The sequence below is a fragment of the Convolutriloba macropyga genome, chromosome 6 (genome assembly GCF_964194025.1).
Source record: "Convolutriloba macropyga chromosome 6, txConMacr16.3, whole genome shotgun sequence".
Lineage (NCBI taxonomy): Eukaryota > Metazoa > Xenacoelomorpha > Acoela > Convolutidae > Convolutriloba > Convolutriloba macropyga.
The window spans coordinates 72,164,044-72,179,852 of NC_134473.1; the positions used below are offsets into that span (position 1 = coordinate 72,164,044).

General features: G+C 33.2%; 1 protein-coding gene across 1 annotated transcript in view; it reads right to left on the reverse strand.

Annotated features, from left to right (window-relative positions):
• Positions 1 to 13,503: 13,503 nt before the first annotated feature.
• Positions 13,504 to 15,809, reverse strand: part of LOC142340590 (sodium- and chloride-dependent glycine transporter 2-like) — a 43,004-nt gene continuing 40,698 nt past the window's right edge. Inside the window, exon 10 of the mRNA XM_075391265.1 lies at positions 13,504 to 14,036. Coding sequence (XP_075247380.1) covers positions 13,840 to 14,036 — 197 coding nt within the window. The 3' untranslated portion in view covers positions 13,504 to 13,839. The remainder of the gene's footprint in view (positions 14,037 to 15,809) is intronic.

The following is a 15,809-nucleotide window of genomic DNA, read 5'->3' on the forward strand; positions in this document are numbered from 1 at the left end:
GCTATATATTGATGTCAATTAATAAGTTCATTTATGTATCAATATTTGGCTACTGAGACTTATAATTACCCAATGTTTGGCACACGACGACTAAAATTACTTACAAATAAATAAATGGCAAAAAAATTACCAAACTGTAAGAGAACGATGTCGCAGCCCTTAAAATCATATGTTAAGAAAACAATAAATATATTCAGTTAAAAATTTTGTTAAATTGTTTTCAGTTAGGCTGTTAGGTAATGTGGCAATTTACCAAAGAAACAAAAACATCAGCCAAACGGGCAATTATGCACAAAAATCACAAAATTTTTTATAAAATCTCGTAGTACCTAAACCAAGAAACCGTTTTTTCTAAAACAATCCACTACAAAATTAGTTTGTATTCTATACGAAAAAAAGTTTCGACCTGTGTTTTCTGAGAACAAGCTGAAAGTTGACAAAAACAATTTAAAAAATTTGAAATTAATGAAATCTCCTTAAAAAATACATTCAATGACATAGGAGACTTTAGGTAACAACCAATTGCATGGTACAGGTTCACTTACACCTCTTAAGGAAGTCATTCGGACCTTTGAATGGTTGTATTAAGAATTCAAAATGCGAAAATAATAACAATTGAAGGCAAAACACAGGAACTCAGTTAAAGTTCACTAAAACTCCTTCTCAAAGCCACTAAAACCATTAGGTTCTCTGAAAACAAATTCTATCTACATTCAGCCTCATTTTTCCGTAAATGGGACTGTCATCACTGGAGCCGTCAATTAAAATTTTGTCATTATTTAACTCTAAAAAAACAATTGCAAAATATTTCGATAAAAAGGCACCATCAAAACAAAAAAAATTCTAATTGTAATTCTGAAACAATGATAAAATCGAACTTATCCCTGATTTTGCCGCACGCCCTAAAAACCACCTAAGTGTTCCAAATATTTTCGAATAAGACCAATTGTTGAGTGAAAGAATTCAAATACTTCTTTAAAAAAACAATGATCTCCACGTCTCCACAAAAAAACAAAGGTCTCCACGTTCGGCAAATTTATACAAAGTGGACCAAAAAAAGCATATTTTGTCCAATTTTTGATGAAAAAAGTCCAAGAAACCGCAATCAAACATTTCAGCAACGCTCTTCTGTCTCTAACCGTAACAATAATACTCTTTTAACTTACAAATAAAATTTTAACTTACTTTGAGTAATATTAGCAAAATAGAGCCAAATTTTAGCAAAAAATTACTGAAAATGTGAATAAAAAGTGGCGAATATTCACAAAACTTTAAACCTCGATAACTCCCTGTAATTTACGACACTCAAAAAAATCTTTTTAATTCCATATTCTAGGATGTACCTGCTTTTTAATGATACCACTCAAATTTAGATTTCCTTCTGATCAGCATATAGCAGATAAAGTAAACTTATCACTTAAACAATGACAAAAATCTGACTGACAAATGCCTTCTTTAAAAGTTGAAAAAGCCGAAGTTTAGTTTGGCAAATTAAATTTATGATGAGATTACTTAGAGCTGATCTGGTTTATGGAAACATTGACTGAATCTGAAATAGAGTGACTGTCTACTATCATCGAAATCAGGATCAATACATTCTCTTCATTATTATTGTTTATTAATGAAATCAAGTCTTCTTTTAGTCTTGTCTTTTATATTTGTGAGAACTGTGAGATCTTAAATAAGCGCTCTAAACAGAGTTGAACCACGTAAAACAGTTACAAATGTCTTAATTCGCATGGCAAGGCGAGTTGGAGATAAACCCACCAAAACACAGTGAGAAGCTCTACCAATGCATGATTTTGGTGTACCAGAAGGGAGAAAAACATACACGACATAAACAATACAATCGAGAAAAACAAATAGTGGGACCATAAAAAATGTTTTTATATGCAGTGTCGGACAAGCATCCTCGAAAATTTTGGGCTGCGAAGATTTCCCGGTGAAATGTTCCAGAAACGACAACCAATCAAATAGTTGATAAGAAAAAAAACCTTGAATAGTTAAACAGGCAACTTGGGAACCATTACTACAAGCAACAACAAGAAGGCCAAAAAACTCGAACTACAGAAGAAACACAGCAAAATTTTTCAACCAAGAAAACGCTGGTTTAGAAGACAAAAACTTCGCAAAACTGCGTGAAGTATATACTCTAAGTACCTTGGTTTACATACAGTTTTTTGATAAAGCGGACGCACTACAAAAACAATATAAAATAAACCCCCAACCCAAAAAAAAACAATTTAAATAACGAATTCCAATAGAATACCAACAGCTTAGCTAACCATCCGGACCACAACCGAATTGGAATCAGAAATAATGCAGGCAAAAAATCTGCTAGATGACAACAGCACCAGCTCTAGGCGCCAACATTTAAGTTATCTTGGACATGAATTGACGCAGAAAACAGACAAAATTCAACTCCAAGGTACCAATAAAGAAACAGAAAAATGAGGTTATAATTTAACCACCGCATTGAACTATATGCAAATGAAACACAAAAAGAAAAACCTTGAGAGTGATTATAACAACAACAAACCTTATAAAGTAGACAGTGAAACCAAACATACTGTAAGATCACTAAACAAAGGTTTCAAAAAACCGAAATGGTACCATTAACAATAAAACAACTTGAACTAATCAAATGAATGATATCAAAACGAATGAAGAGAAACCTATAATCTCTAGTGTCGGAAACCCAAAAAAGAAACACACAACAAGGAGGCTCGGTAAGGTGCGTTCGCACATAAAGTTCAGACCCCGCTCATCCGCACTTTTGGCTTAAATGTCTACCAATTGAAGAATAGATAGAAAAACCCCCCAAAATTTAAGTATTTTTGAAAAAAAATGTGTATGAACAAAAAGATTGCTTCCAACGCAGATAACTCAGTGGAGTAAAAAATGCCGCATTAGATTGATGAAATCAGCATTATTGAGAAAGCAAGTCAAGACGCACAACAAAATCAAACAACAAACATTAATTACATCCAAAATTTCATATCAATTTTTTTCCTTGAAAAAAAAAATTATTAGCAAGGTCAAAATAGCGTCAAATAAACTTAAACTATAGCAAACAGTTCGTAGTTCAATAGAAAAAATATGAGACCACTGCATAAAAAAACTCGGTAACAAACATACAAAAAAGAACAAAAAACTGTCTAAGTTTTCAAAAACAATTAGTTTTGAAGTAATGAAAAACAATAGCTAGCAATTGAAAACATCCAACATCTTTATCATCATATAGGCCACTATACGAGGGCACTAAGACCTGTCTTCATTCAATTTTTTTATGCGGTTACAAAACAAACAACAAATAAAGACAACAAACAAAAATTCAGTAGACAAAAAAAAGAGAAAAAAGGGCAAAATTAAGTAATGCTTTCGTATCTTTCGAAATTTTTTTTTTCAAAGTCACAAAAGTCATTAACTACGAGAAAATAAAAAGAAATAGGTTTGTTTATTCGTCCAAAGGAGGCCCCTGAGTCTTGTACATTTTCAGAATTTGTTAACGTCTACAAAAAGAGCGACAAATTAGGGCAAAAATCAAAAATCAGTTTTTTTTGCGAAAAACCTGTGTCGAAGCCAGTAAAATAATAACGAAATCTTTTAAAACTTTAGAATTTTGTTCACTTGCACTTTCCCCTGGCAACAATAATGTCATATGTCACCAGTAATAAACGAGACTAGGTAACAAATAGACAAAAGTACAAAAGTTTAAAACTTTTTTTTGTTTTCAAACAATTGTTTTCAAAGGCATGAAAGCACTCAGCTATCTACTCAAATCAATCAAAACTTCCAATATACAGCAATTTTCGTACGACCAAAAAACAATGTAAAAACGACAGTTAAAGACATGTAAAAAGTTCAACTAAATTCTTCGAGAAACGGTTGTCGAAGCCGTTAAAACCATAATCAATGCCTGTGAAGCTTTTTATATGTTCAATTATGCCCTATTTGGAACATCAAAGAAGTAATATGTGAGCTTTCAATGATGGAATAATGTGACAAATTGAGAAGAAATCGTGAAAACTGGGCCAACTCGTGAAAAATTTTTTAAAAAATTGTGAAACCTAATAGTATCAAAGCCAGAAAACTATAACTTGACGCGCAAAAAAGGTAAAATTTTAATTCAGTAAAAAACATAGAAGAAGAAGCGTTCTTTAATTGCTGACACAAAGATACAAGTGACCAAATCGGGAAAATATTAGTCGCAAATTTCAGTAAGTCATCGTTTACTTAGAAATCAAATATTTTTGAAATTCAAAACGACCAAAATTTTTCGAGTTAAGATCTACTAGAAACATTAACTCGGAACCTTTTGTGAAGCAAACTGGACTAAGAGTTTACTTGCATTGTTCTTTCTCTAATTAACATAAAAAATTCAAAACTTTTTTGAAAAAAGACCGATTGATTACAATCTGAATTGTTTTTGGATTGTATGAGTCCAAGATTGGACCAAAACCAGCCTCGCCATTGCTGTTTGTCCACTATGAACACACAATTCTTTCAAAGGCTCTGAATCTAGATAATTTGTTAGTTAAGAAATCAAAAATAAACGCTGCAATTTTGACGATCATAGAAAAAAGTTAGCAGAAACCGGGGAATTTTAATTACAGAATACTCTCAGTGGAAATGGGAAAAAACATCCCTTTTTGTAGTTTTCAATGATTGTTATAGTTGTTTTTTGTATTTGCAAGAGTTGAAATATCTTCAATTTTATAAGCTGAACATATTTTTTGCAATTAATTTGAGGGATTTCATGAAATTTTAGAGTCATCTTTTCGTTAGTTTTGACTTTTTGTCCATGCTCTGTATAAGACAAGAATTAAACATAGGTTTCATAGTGTTTTTGAATTTTTAAAATTTTTCTCAATTTAAATTTTACAAGGATGGTCGTTAATGTGCGTTCGCACGTGATGTTCCGACCCGATCTCATCTACATTAATTTGTCAACTAAATGAAAAGATAAAAAATATAGAAATTTGAGTATTGAAAAATCGTTACACAACCTCACTATAATTTGAATAACATAATTCCATGCCTCATTACAGGGCTCACAAGATCTGCCATTAAAAAACTACGAGAAAAAAAACAAATAAAAAACAATCAAAAACAAAAATTTGACGGCGAAAACGCAAAAATGTAAGTTTAAAAGCACCTTTTAACAACGTCAAAAAAGAACTAGAAAAAGCCTTATCTGTACAAATTTGCTTTTATTTTAATTATACAGAAGATTTGACTTCCCCTAATGAAACTAGGTAACAAGTCGAAAAAAAAGAAGAAATAATCATTGCGAAATTCAAAAATCAATCAAAAATTTTTATAAAGGAAATAATTTCAAACGTCTTAAAAACATTACCCTTTAAGAAAAAATAATATTTAATTTACTGTAAAGTCATTTTGAAACCAATAGGACATGTATTTGGTTACACTAAGCAATAGGATTGGACTAAATATTACAAACAACAAATTACAAACATTGCGAAAACACAAATTACTGAAGCCATTAAAGTCCTTAGTTATTATCTGAATATTATGTATTTTTATTTCAATTATCTTTTATTCATCTAAAGTTATTCGGAAAGAATAACTAATTTCATTTGGGACACATTTGAAAATCATTGGGATCAGTTATTACGCGAATGCTCTACATGTAGAGGAAAAGACATACAAATGCACAACTCACTAAACTTTTTTGAAAACAAATTTTGTCCAACAAACAAAACATCAGTTACAACATAAAATCATTGCAAATGTTATTTTTTGAATTGAAGGGAATTGTATGGGTCCTCTCAATGATGAGAATAATTTAGAAGTTGACGAAAGGAACAACAAAATCTAAAAAGTGAAAAAACATTGAAAATGTATAATATCATAAACTTTATGAAAATTCTTTTAAAATTGACTGCTTTGGGTAACATCACTCATTCAATCGTCAATTATAAGCTTATGAGACCGGTCAGCATTTTACGGCAAACTGAAGAAAAAAAACAGGCAAATTGTCAAATTCAAAAATTGAGCGAAAAGTGTCTAAGCCATGAAAAATATAGTGAAAATATAGTATAAAGTCTAATTTCACTTCTTTAAAGGCGAAAGGAATTCTTATTTTTTAAAATATTTTGACTAAAAACTCAACAAATATGAACAATTACATTAAAACTACGAAATTTTATTTTTGAGAAAACAGGAAGTGTCAACGCCCTTAAATTCAATAGCTTTCAACGGAAGCTAATCAAAATTATCAGCTATGTCTTGATGGGTCAAAAATGATGTTTGTCATTAATATTTTATCAATAGCGCATTACAATAAGTCATTGACAAAGAAAACAACAACAAATAGGGTCAAAGTCCAAAAATTCAGTAGAAAAGTGCAAGAAGAAAGTATCGAAGCCATTTAAACCATAAGTTTTTCTCTGGAAACTTTATCAATGACCTCCTGAACGTCTTCCCTAAGACAATGGGAGAAATCAATATCAGGATAATGGGACAGATTTCTAGAGCAACCAATAATACAAAAACATCCACATACTTTTTTTCAAAAATTTTAGAAATCTTTGCCATTGAAGTCATATATCCAATTGTTAGAAGATAAAACCGCTAACTGGATTAATTTAGGTTGGAGTAGAAGGGAAGGGCTCCGACCATCACTGAGATTGACTAACAGAGGACATAAAGTTTAACATTGTTAAATGGTTAAAAATATTTTTTGCAAAATTATTTTTTAAGTCTTAACAGCCATTAAATTTGATAGCTTTAAACGAAAGTCAAAAAATACGTAATATAACACCCTGATGGAACGACAAAAATGTTGTCCATACTTATTTAATCAATAAGACATCACAATAAGTCTTATGACTATGAAAACAACAACAAATACAGGCAAAATCCAAAAAATCATTAGAAAAGTGCGATAAAGTGTCCAAGTCATTTAAAACATAAGCTTTTCTCTGGAAACTTTATCCGCTATAAAGTTGAGCGTCTTCCCTAAAAAAGAGAAGCTATCAATATCAGGATAATGTGATGAGATTTCAAGAGGAGCCAATAATACTAAAATATCCAAATAATTTAAACTTTTTTTTGAAATCTTGTGGCCTTGAAGTCATAGAGCCAACAAAAAAAAGATAAAGCCGCTAAGGAGGTTAATTTTGGTTGCAGCAGATATGATGGGGGTCTTGTCATTGCTGAGACTGACTTACATTTCACAAACATAAGTTTCTGATCCGTTAAGGTTGAATTTTTTTGTCGAAAAATCATATTCAAATTTTTAACAGCCATTAGCTGTCCACTCAAAGCACTGGATAAGTTCATCTAATCCTCTCCACGAAACCTATTGAACTTTTAGTCACTGAGTTTATGCCGTAAGACTCCAAAAATTTGGTAGAACCTCAAAAGGAAAATCAAAATTTAGTTTAAAACGCACAGTCGAAGCCAAAAAACATGAGCGATTTTTTGAAATATAATTTCTTTGTTCTTAATTCTTAATTGGGCTTAATTTGACTGTATATGAGGTTTGTCATTAGCGGAACCGCAATTTGAAAAGTGAATAGTTTCGAGGTGACTAAAAAAACAAAAAATAAGAACAATTTTCTAAAAATAGCTCTCAAATAGATTTCGGTTTTTATAGTAAATTTCCAAATGAAAACAGAACTAGTCTTTTTTAGCGCCGTTCTTCTGTTAGAAACTAAAACTGGTTCATTTTGTGGCGTGAATTGTACTTTTGAAATAAATTTTTTATTTTAAAAAATCTTAACTTGAAGACAAATTACACTAAAAGTGAACAAAATCATGCCAAATATCCCGTGTTCACACAAAAAATCAATCCTCGATAACTCCTCGAAAACAAAGAAATTCAAAAAATCTTTTTAATTTCGAATTCTACGCTGGACGATTTTTTTATTTATACCACTCATATTTCTCAGTTGAATATATAGCGCTTTTGGGCCAATCAGTGGTCATATAACTCCTCCCCTCCCCATTTTTTCCAGGCAAGGGGCAAGGGAAGTGTGAACGATTACAAATAAACTTTCAGCAAACCTGCGGCTAATATAATTTTTTGACTCGGCTTATTATAAATTTTTTGACATAACTTTCTCCTACTTCGTATTAAATAAATTGAAGCAAAATGAATGAATAAATGAATTGAATTTTCTCACTAAAATGATAAAAGGGCACGGATTAATCATAATCACCTAATACAGATTAACAGAATTGGAAGTTTGGCAATACTCTCGTATCTTTATGAAAAGCCCCGAAAAAGGAAACATGTTACTTGAACACAAGCTCTTTGATTACACTGTTCTGCATTATGAAAATATATTGGAAATGGCTGATAAGATTCTGAATTTTATGAGATGTCATTTTTTCAGCATTTGTCAAGACCTTTTTTGCAACAGGAGGTTCTATAAAACTCGACCCTTATGTTCAATTGACATTGTTAACATTTTAGTCTTGGATGACTTTGGAATAACAAGCTGTGCTGTCTTGGAACGTGTCCTGTAGCTATGATTACAGTCAAAATTCAACATTTTAAAGATTTCCACAATTTCATGAACCTTGTGCTAACAAGTCAAGCTAAACTTGGGTAAATATTTCAATTAGAACTCAGTAACAGTCGAAACGTGAACTTGACAGAACATTAAAGATTGAGTCATAATGTTTTTTTGAAGAAAACTCTTCGAAGAATTTTCTTTTGCAATTTCTCCATTTTTTGTATACAACCCAGCGTGGTACATCCATATATCAAATCTCCATACTCAAAGACTGGGCCAACAGTACTTCAATAAAACAAAAATGAGCTTTTACGGTTGCATGACTTCCTTAATAGAGCCAAAATAGAAAAGAATTTAGACATTTTTTGAAAACAAAATCACTGTGCTCTTCGAATGTTAAGTGAGAGTCAATAAAGTACTGTGAGCCCTAAGCATTTGAAACAATGACAGTTATTTAAAAGGCAGTCTGCACGGTGTCGCGTGATATTTTTTTGCTCAATAAAATTGAGAAAAAAACTTTTCGAGTGATTGATTTCCAGCTTGTTTGAATGTAGCCATCGGACAATGGATGTTATCTCTTTGTTTGGTTCTTCACAAGAGGGTTTTGTTGGGAAAAGCAAGCAAGTGTCATCTGCAAACAGGTACGGCGTGAAGTATCTACATGAGTCCATTAAAGCATTCAAGTATAATAAAGAGAAGGAGGGTCCTAAGCTCCAAATTTGAGGAACTCCATTTTTCAACGCAACCTTTTTAAAAATTGCTATTTCATAAAACACACTGTGTTCTATCCGATAGATAGGAAGTAAACTCTTTCAACACAGGTCCACGAAAGCCAAGGTTTTTTTCAAATTTTTTAAGAGAATTTCTGTATTCACGGTGTCAAATTTTTTTGTATATCGAAAAAAACAGCAGTACAATTACTTCGTTTCATTTTCCCCTAGTGATGGTTTCAAGGAGGCTGGCCACCGCTTCGACTGTCGAGCGGTTAGATTGAAGGAGAGTTGTTTTTTCAAACAGAATATTAAATTTTCCCAGAAACCCACTGCTTTTCTTGAACATAACTTTTTCAAAAATTTTACTCAATTACGAGAGGACAAAGATGGGCTGGTTGCTGATCCGTTGTTGATCCTTGTATTTGAAGCGGAATCACAATAACCTTTTTGAAATCTATCAGATTTTCTTGATTCTTTAATGAGTAATTAATTAGATGAGTGATGAAAGGTTCAAGGATTTCGGCAAACGTAATGAGAATTTTTTCTTATATTTGATCTACAACATGAAAAGCCGACAGTTTAAGGCGTTCCCCCGCAGTTCAGTTAGCTTTGTTTCCGTCAAAAACAATGAAGAATCCACTGATCGCCTGAACTTAGGGTTTTGAGTATTTGGAATTTTCAGTAGATTGCTATTAGCAACTGAAGCGAAATATTTGCTGCAGACCTTCGAACTTCCCTTGCTTTCGGACACTTCCTGTCTCTTCTGTATTTAGTTTCAAATTTTGATGCTGGTTTTTGGTTTTTTTTACCGATAAGTCTTTTGATTAATTGGAAGGTTTCTCTTGAGTCTTTTTTTCTAGAGTTTCCGAATAAAGTATCGTAATATATTTTTGGAGTCCCGTATTTCCTGAGTGCACGTGTGCCTAAATGGAAAATAACGGTTTTTTTTCAGGGTCTACATTTTTAGTTTTCCATGTTTTCCTTTATAAATTACGCTTGGCGATTAAAATTTTCTTAACGATTGGTTATCCAATTTTTCTTTTGGTGACATTTAGCTGCGACTAATGGCTGGAATCTGTCTATGATTCCTGTGATATGGGTGTAATTTGGTACGGACTTTGTTTCAAGAAAAGCAAAACGGAAAAGTGGTCTGTTATGTCATTTTAAACTGTTTCGATAGCTCAACAATTTTTTTTATCAAATTTTGCGAAGAAAGGGTGAAGACTTTACTCCGAGATTGTCGTTTTATATCTGATTTCCTCAATTTAATAGATGAACCCATTAGCGCAGATAATTTTTTCAAATTGGTGACCCATTGGATGTCTGGCGAAGTCTTTCAATGTTAAAATCGAAGCGTATGATTACTTTCGATCTTTTGTTGACAAATGTTTTGGGATGTCTATCAAAAAACTCAAGAAAACGTCTTTTGTTGTATCTCGGTGTTTTATTGTTGAAAGTGATGATGATCAGCTTTTGCACTCCAATAATAACCTCGAATCCAAGATTTTCTTCATAATTGTTTGAAAACTTGTTGACAATTTCAACACATTCTTTGCAAAAAATTGCGACTCCTCCTTTTTTAGTGCGGTTTTTTTGTTATTATGCTTTTGTTTAATCAAGTAGAATATGATTTTGGTAGTTGCCAATTTTAATCCTTGTTTCGACTAGAAATATTACGGTGGGGAGAGACTCAAGTGTTTTCAGATGAACTTGGAATTACTCAACGTGCTTATTTAGGGACGAAACATTTAGAAAAAACAATGTTGCGCTTGGTTTTTTGATTGGTTGGTTTTTTCTAGGGTAACCATGCCAGTTGATGAACTTCTGGAGAACCGCACGTTTTGTTTCTTTGAAATAGGATTGACATAACTATTGCTTCCATCGACCATACCATTTGGAGAAAAATTAAGATTTCTTTTGCCCTAATTGCGATATGTTGTACCAGACGTGACTGAAAAGGTACTTGGTTGCTTCTTGGGGTAGGCTGACATTTCAGCCTGATTGTCAATTGCTTGGTAGTTTTTTCCATCGAACGCCCAAAGCCTTGACTTGCGGATTTTATATTCAGTATTCAGTTCACTTGCCATTTTTTCTTTTTCAGTGTCTGTTTTTGCGAGCCTTTCGTTAATAAAAATTGGCTGACCTGACAATTTTTTGAAACCCTAAAGCCACGAACTTCTCTACAAAATCACATCTTTTTGTTGCAAACACAAAAAAAGTACAATAACGGAGGCAAATTCTTCTGGCCTCAAAGCATGCGCTATTCGATAAGCTTTGAGGCTTACCTTGAGAATTTCGTTAGATAAATGAAAAATTTGTGGCAGTACATTACCGTCCTCTAGGAGATCCAAGTTGTTGAAATTTAAAAATGACGGACTCTGGTATCTTTCAATGGATAAAACTCTTTTTCCTAACTGAAAAATAGAATTTTCAGAGCAAACTTAATTGCGTTCACAATATTTAGGCGCTCATTAGGATTTTGAATAGTAAAGTTTTGTTGACTAATTGTATTCTTGTCAGTTCTTGGGATCATTGATGTTTTCGGTCATCTGTAAGAGTAATTGGTATACGTAGCTCAGAAAGAAAAGAGCAGTCAGAATAATGTGTTTACTGCGAAAGATCAAAAGAAATCAAGTGCGAATACTAAAAGAACAACTGACTGTTCTTTGGTGTGCTTGTTCTGTCTCCTAGTTGTAATTATGTGCCGAAAAGCATACAAAACCACCGTTTTTGAATTTAGTTCTGGGGCAAACAGCCCTTCCAGTTTGTGCGCTTTTTCAATTAATTTTAAAATAATTTGAGAAAAACCTAATTGCGTCATGAAATTATGAAATTAACATTACTATAATGATCATCATGTTAGATTGAAATAAATTCCAAAACCCTTGGAGTTTAAACCGTTCATTTATTTGAAAAACGGTCAAAGTGTTCCATTGGTTGTGGACAAGTGACGGAAAAAGCATCACTTTATCACTCGTTTTCACCGATTTCCCATGTCGGGATTTTGAGCATTCAGCAAGTCTAAAACTTAATTGCTCAAATTAAATTATCAAGGAAATGAGGCTCAATTTAGAGTTTGAGTTATGCTTATAAGAAGTGATCTTCTGCGTAGCTGCAAAACTGTTTATTGTCTTTAAATCTACAATTAACTTTTCGAGGGACACTCTTTTGTGATTAATTAACATTTCTGGGTACCTGCACTGCTAATCAACTTCGTTATCCACTTTAGTAGTGCGATTGACCGTGTGCAAAAAATTACTAAAGCTATTATAGAATCAAGGTTAAAAATAGTCCGTCCAGGACAGCCTTGTGGCCGCTCAACTTAGTTTAGCATTTTGAAATCAAGCCTCAGAACCCCACGTGAAAAACATATACGCAAAGAAATATGGGATCTTTTCCGTTTGTGCCCCCCCCCCCCCAGCTTAGTGGGTGCATATTATTTGCAACCCCCCCCCCCCCCCCAAATGCACGTGCCATATTTTTAAATCATGATTTACTATGTAATGACACGTTCTCTGTAACTGGGGGGAGCATAACACATTGGGGGGTGGGGGGGGGGGGGGTTGCACAAAAACAAAGATCCAAAATATGTTTAAACGGCGCCTCTGTTTACGTTTAGCCCATATCTGGCCTTTTCGCAAATGAAAAATCTAACTTCTGACTGTTTCTCAAGTACCGACAAAAATTACTAATCTTTAACTTTACAATTCTCTAAATACGTAAGTTCTAGTCCTCTGCGCTCCATGTTTCCAAACTTCGGACACCAGTGTGCTCGTGCCAAGACTCTAAGTCCCTCGAAGACTAAGATTTTTGTTCTGACATATGTACGCTTTCGTTCATTGTGGTCTAATTGACAAGTCAATAACTATCACAGTTAATAATCACGGCCAAAAGTGACGGCGAGGTCAATTTTGTGCGCGAACAACAGGGACACAATTTTGTGTCACAGTTGCAGAGGCTTGCCCAAAAAGAGGAGACAGTGATAAAAAATCGCCAATATTTCCAATTTCCCGATATGAAAGTATTTTTTTAACTAACTTCACGTACTATCAACAAAGACAATTATAACACTAATTTGAAAACTTTGCCGTGAAAAAAGTGAGAAACTCGAATAAATGTACTCGAGCAAATGTGCTTTTGGTAGCTTTTGGTCACGTGAGGGTAGCATATGTAGTAACAAGTCACCTCTTATTGTCCATTCAGACGATTATCACTGTGAAACAGCGTTTTAATGTCTTCACATATGGCTCTGCAACCAACAGCTTGGTTCACATGGGCAGTTACGTCAGTTGCATTAGATCCCGTTTGTCAGAAGAATGAATTCATATAAGTATTTTATAGACTATAAAAAATAATAAAAATTTTTAACATCAATCTGGACTATATTGTCCACATCCACATAATTTCAAATTTAAAAAAATTTCAAGCTCCAAATTATAACTCATATAAAGCAAATCCAAAAATACAGAATCTGAGGTCATTATATAATTTACCCCTGCCGAAATCGAATGGCTTTCTTGCAAGATTTTACAGGATAACCATCTTCTTGCAAGATCTTTTTGCATGAATCCTGCAAGATCTTCCAACATAACAATCTGGTATCAACTAGGGTGCACAGCGCAGCAAATGTTTGCATATTAGCTCTGAGTTGTAAGTGTGATGTAATCGGATCCAAGTTGATCTATGATGAGTTGGTTGTTTCTTTCTCTATCTTCGGGGTCAGATGGCCCCCATTGAGGACTCGGTCTGAGATTGATGAGAATCCGTTCTATTATAGAGTCACCTGGTGTGTTGCATACTCTGTACATAGCATACAGTGGAATCGGGAGGAACTCTAAAAAATTAAAAATTTCTCAGTTATCAGCGGTAAATTATTGCCTTGCTTTGTTTAACAAAAAAAATAATTGCTTATTGTCCGGATCGACTATTATTCTAAAAATGTATAAATTGTCAACTGATTTGACCTTCAAAAAAACAATCCTGTCAAAACAAAATCTTTTCCGAGAATTTTTTAGAGACAACAAAGCTGTCGAGGTGTCAACGTTAAAAACTGCTCTCAAAAATGTAAAAGTTGAGCTGAAAGCGGTGTAGGCAGTAGAAAATATTTATATTTCACCGCTAAAAAGAGCTGTAAAAACGCTAATATTTCAACCGAATATGGCATGCATTTTTTTCACAAATGCTGTAAAAATTTATACTGCAGAAATTATTGATGGCGCAGTGGAAGAAAATTAGTGGAAGAAAAAAAGTGGCGGCCAAAATATTCATTAAACACCGAATTAAACAGTCGAATTAAACACCAAAGGAGTTTTACAACAAAATTATTTATCACCTCAAATTGTACCATATTTTTTGTGAAAACTCGCCCAGAGTGCTTTTGATTTCCTTCTCATAAGATTTAGGGTAAGTCATTCTAGTAGTAAATTGTTTAGCAGTTATATTAAGAATTTAGAAATGAAAATTCATTCGATAATTTAATTACCTAAATTCGGGGAAAAACTTTTTTAAATGTTAGCCATCAGAACAATACCTATCGAATTTAAACAACTGTTTGACGTCACAAAGCTGCAAGCCGCCTCTTTCATTTATATATTGTTTGACCTGAGTTTTGGTTACTGAATTACTTAAGCCCAGCAAACAAAATTAAAAAAATTCGAAAATCTCAAATTTTAAGTCGCTGCTGGGTAAAAACGATTATTGTTTTTGAGAAAATAGTTCCTGATTAGGTGATTTATTTCTGTCAATAATTGTAGACATTACAATGAAACTGTCAGCAATGTGGCAGGAAATTGCACAAAGACCGTGAATTTTTTGAAATCTAATAACTGTCTCATTGTTTCCCCTCCACTAACCCATGGTCCCCCTATGGTCCTCCAGCAATGAAAATGTGCAAAATTGGAAATTAACTAGCAGGCCCGCAAAAGTATAACAAGATCATTTGAAAAATATAAGTTTTAAAATTCAATTTTTTCTACCACCTCGGGCTGGAACACATGCCCCTCGTTCAACAGCCATAGGTATTAAGTTACGTTACCGATGTGTTTGGTTTAGTATAATACCTCCAAATCCCAGCAAATTTGTGTTCAACTTTTTTCGGCTTTGCTGACCCTTATAATTAGGGAGCGCTAAGACTTGTACAGATAACGAAATTCTACATGGTGTCGTAGCGTAACGCATGTAATACGTTAGGCTGCATTTTTAAGGAGCGTAAAAAAGAGAAGAAACAAGATATGGAGGGAGAGAAAACAGAAAAAAGAAAACAAAGACAGATTGGAATGAGAAAAGAAAGAAACGAAAGGGCAAAACGAGACAGAAGACAAAGGAAAGACAAAGGGCAGCAGAACAGAAAAGAAGAAAAAGAGAGAAAAGAAAGGAAGAAAAAGAGAGAAAAGCAAGTTCAAACGAGAGAAAAAATGACCGAAAAAAAGACGAAATAGAGAGAAAAGATGGGTGGACGAAAGAGGAAAAAGTCAAAAAAGACAAATAAAAACAGAGAAAGAAAAACAAACGAAAAAAAAGAGCGAGAGAAAGGAAGGAAAAGAAAAATGGACAGAAAAGAAAGAGAAAAGAAAGACAAACAAAAGAGAGAAAATAAATTGAGAAACGA